General features: G+C 33.7%; 1 protein-coding gene across 1 annotated transcript; it reads right to left on the reverse strand.

Annotated features, from left to right (window-relative positions):
* Window positions 1-2225: 2225 nt before the first annotated feature.
* LOC105961528 (uncharacterized) lies at window positions 2226-3033 on the reverse strand. The gene is made up of 2 exons (XM_088818963.1): window positions 2506-3033; window positions 2226-2288 (listed from the first exon to the last, which is right to left on the reverse strand). The coding sequence occupies exons 1-2, from the start codon at window positions 3031-3033 to the stop codon at window positions 2226-2228; spliced, it is 591 nt and encodes a 196-aa protein (XP_088675089.1).
* Between the last annotated feature and the right edge of the window lie 1469 nt (window positions 3034-4502).

The following is a 4502-nucleotide window of genomic DNA, read 5'->3' on the forward strand; positions in this document are numbered from 1 at the left end:
TCATGATTTTTAAAGTTGGTAGTGATATAGAGAATAATCGCATGTAGTCGATAAATTAATAGAATTTTGATGGTTCCAACAACATTAATTTATAAAGGTTTAAATCTAGTATGGATTTACGGTTTAACAAAACCTGATCTAGCTAATTTATTATATATATATATATATATATATATATATATATATATATATATATATATATATATATATATATATATATATATATATATTTTTTTTTTTTTTACTTTTGCATAGACAAAAGTGCCATTTGTAATAATATAAAGCTATAGAAAGTGAACTTTCCGAATGACATTTTTCGTTCTTTTTTTCTTTCTTTAACAAAACTTTTTTTTGTGTGTGTTTTTGTGTGTGGGGATATATATTACTGTTTATAAACACATCTGCAATCCCATTGGAATTTAATAATCTCATGATTAACTAAATAATTGGACTTTATTTAATGTATGGTATCCTCAATAACTTGCCGGGTCGACCTGCAAATATTATGTTATCATGGTTTATCTTGTCTTCTGCTCGTGTTTTTTTATTGGACTTTCCAAGATCCAATAATACAATTGGGCTTCATTAGATTATTTTTAATCTTATCTTGGCTAATCTTATCTTGACAACCGAGGCCTAATAATAATAGGGTAATAGAAGAGGAGAAGAAACGAATTAAAGTAACAATAGAAGAAGATTCAAATGATTTAAATTGGCCGTAATATAACCTTTATTTATTTCATGATCGTAGCTTTAATTTGTAAATGCAAAGTTATTGTGAAGACGCAAGAGTGACCAAGTGCATGTCAACTTATATGAAGCTGACTGCTGATATATAGTTTGCATTTTAATTTTTATGATACGATCACACTCAAAAACACATAAACAGAAATATTTAAATTAAATATCTCTCTACCTTAGTTAATTGAACCAACCAGTTCAATATTTATTTTTTCTCTATATATCTTCAATTCTTCCATTGAAGCAACCTTAACGTGTACACAACTCACTAAATTAAACTACTCATACGAACTTACATATAATTATTCAATATAATATTACCCTCTGATATATGTAGAGAAATCCATTCTCATTTTTAGGGTTCAGCTTATTAATTTCCAAATTATTTTTATAATTTCATTTTTCGGTTGTAAGGATTAGCTAGCCGGACTCCACATAAGTTCCGAGCCTTCCGGCGAAAACTTGCGTCCAGGAAATTATCTCTATTTTAATTGGTAACAAATTATCAAAACCCAGGAGATTGTCATTATATTGCTGCATAATTGAGACTGAAGGTTGCCCGGCGGAAAACCTACGAGCTAAAAAGTCGAATTATATTTACACTAAAACTTTGTTTGATAAGGCCCCGTTTGGTTGCCAGGATAAGCCATGATTAACTAAATAGTTGGACTTAATTTGATGTTTGGTATCCTCAATAACTTGCCGGGTCGACCCGCCAAAATTAAATAATCATGACTTATCTTGCCTTATCTTGGCTTATCTTGCCTCTTAATGAGTTTTTTTTTGTTAGACCTTTCAAGCTCCAATAAAATAATTGGGTCTCATTAGATTATTTAATCTTATCTTGGCTAATCTTATCTTGTCAACCAAACGGGGCCTAAGCTGATTAATCGTGTCACCTGTGTATATTCTAAACTATGTCTTTTTCTTCTTTATTTCTTTATTCATGATTGACATTGACAACATAACTCGCAGTCCTTTGAAATATATATTGGGTAAATGACGCGATACCTAGTCCCTAGTCGTCATCGACTAATTCTAATCACTAGCATAATGAAATGATTCAATGCCTCCGAATTAGTATAATCAAGTATAATAAATGTAAATAAGAGATTTACACAAATGATTAGACGAAAAACTTGTGTAAAGAAATGTTTTGCAGCGGAATTTAAGCAACACAAGTTTTTAATCATTATCCACAAGTATATAACTTGTGGATGCAGCTTTACAGGCGAAAACTTTATTAAAACAATATTCAAAAAGAATATAAAAAGAGAACTAAAGATCTTCTCTTTTATGAAGAAATTCCAGATTGATTTGTTCGTACAAAACTTCCTAGAATCGATGACAATCTATACTTAACAAAACTCTAGGATTAAAAACTAGGATTCAATGATCTTGAATACAAACAGACTCAATTATGTAGTGAGAAAAATAAGGTGGTGTTGAAAGTGTTCCCTAAAACTCTCCGCTTTCCATTCTCTTCAGAAATCGGTGAGAAATGAACTTATATTTCTTCTATTTATAGAATCCAAGAGCTCCTTGTCCTGCACGAAATAAACACATTAGAGAAGATAATGGGTTAGTGGGTTAGTTGAGTAATTAACCATGTGCTTAGATAATTATCCACTAAACTAGAAATAACCTCCACTAATTACTAACAATAAAACCGATTAAATAACTAGCTAGGTAAAATTGGTTTAAAGAAAGTTTAAATACAATAAATTATAGGGTTTATTTGAGATAGCCCCTTCACAAACTTACATATAGCTCTTCAAGATGGAGTTCATCAACATTATTAGCCTCTTCAATCGCAGTTATCTTGTATGCAAATCGATCTGGAAGAGATCTTAGAACTTTGCGCACAAGTTTCTCTTCAGAATATGTTTCTCCAAGGCCATGAGCTTCATTAGCAATGTCGCACAACTTCGAATTGAAGTCAGCTACAGTCTCATCTTCTTTCTTTCTAAGATCTTCGAAGCGAGTGGCAAGCATCTGGAGTTTTGACAGTCTTACTAAGGTTGTTCCTTCATACGCAGTTTGAAGAATATCCCATGCCCTTTTGGCACATTCACAACCAGATATCAATTTAAATTGGTTGGTGTCAACCGCATTAAATATAGCATTTAAAGCCTTTGAATTGGTATTTGCCACTGCCTGTTCTTTCTTGCTCCAGTTTTCTTCGTGTTTTTCATACTCAACACCTTCTCTGGTTTTGGCCACTAGTCTCGTCCACCCTGTTAGAACTGTACGCCATGAATCTTCATCCATTGATTTGATGAACATCTTCATCTTGGTTTTCCAATACGTATAGTTCGTTCCATCTAGCAACGGGGGTCATGTAGTTGAACTGCATTCCTTGTGAATACTCATCCTACAACAAGTAAAGCAAATAAATCAAATTCCCAAAATCAGACACTAAGTATATCTAGTGACCGGCTCTTGATGCCAGTTGTTGATTTTAATGCCTATAGAAATCTGTTAACCTAAGTTGTAACAGTTGTTGTGGGAACAATATTCAGTTACAACTACAATTATTGTGTTAAAACAGTTATAAACTACTGAAAGCGAGTAAACAAACACATGAATTTAATGTGGTTCAGACACAAATGTGTCCTACATCCACGTGGACCTGCAAACACGATTTCACTAGTTCAGATTTACAGTGTACATTAATAGGACTTATTAAAATAATTAAGACTCCCTCTTTAATTCTTTATGCCGTTCTTGTACACAACTTGAACTCCGTGTCTCTTCCAACAGCAGCTCCACACCGCGTGCCTCGAACTCCCTTCAGGCCTGAACTCCCTTCAGAAACGCGGTTAATCTCCCTTGAGATCTATACAGCAGATCTGTATATAATTGGCACACACAGCGACAGAACGCCTTAGCAAACCTTCGATGCTATGAAGTGGTTTTTCTTCCAAATAATGCGCACGGTTTTTGTATGTCTCGGAGGCTTATATAGGCACGAAAATAAGCCATAAGACCTAACTTGAACCCCAAGAAATCTATTTAACTAGGTAATAGAATCCTAGTTGATCTCTACTTCTATTCTAGATAAGTACAAAAGATACCTAACTAGAATAAAATACATGGAAATAAATCTAAGTCCTAATAGAAGTATTATAAAATAGGACTCTAATAAATTCCAAAATAAACATGGAAAACAAATCTTTGTCAATCTTTTAATTCCAAAACTCGGCGGATTTCCTCGATCTTCAATACTCTGAAATCTGGCGCCAACATTTCTGTTTTTCGTGTGGTTTGCAGCTGAGAGAAGAAAGGGCATCTTCCTCCTTTACTTCTTGCCTCTCTCTCTCCTCCCTTGGGACCTATGCCAGAGAGAGAGCAAGTGAGATGATGGGCTGGGCCAGATAGAAAGATAAGGAGGGGAGAGTTGTGGACTTTTGAGCGTGTCAAAATCAGCCCAAAAATAAAAAATAAAGAAAGGGGGTTGGTAGGTTCTTATATATGGGCCCAATTTCTGGCCCATTTATTATATGATTTGGGCCTCAGCAAATTAGTCCAGATCAATACATATAACTAAATCTATTATAGATACTACATATGGAAGAAGGAATTAGGGTATCAGGATTCAGTAAGAAAAGGAAACAAAGAAAAGAAGAATTACCGATCGAATATGGCAGTAATGGAACGAAACAAATAAAACTATGAACAACTAATCTTCAACAGATGAATAAGCTTAATTTTCTGCTACGGCTCAGTTTTCTTGTCACATTTTCTCGTCCGAAACCCAC

The sequence above is a fragment of the Erythranthe guttata genome, chromosome 6 (genome assembly GCF_056151865.1).
Source record: "Erythranthe guttata isolate IM_541 chromosome 6, IM_541, whole genome shotgun sequence".
Classification (NCBI taxonomy): domain Eukaryota; kingdom Viridiplantae; phylum Streptophyta; class Magnoliopsida; order Lamiales; family Phrymaceae; genus Erythranthe; species Erythranthe guttata.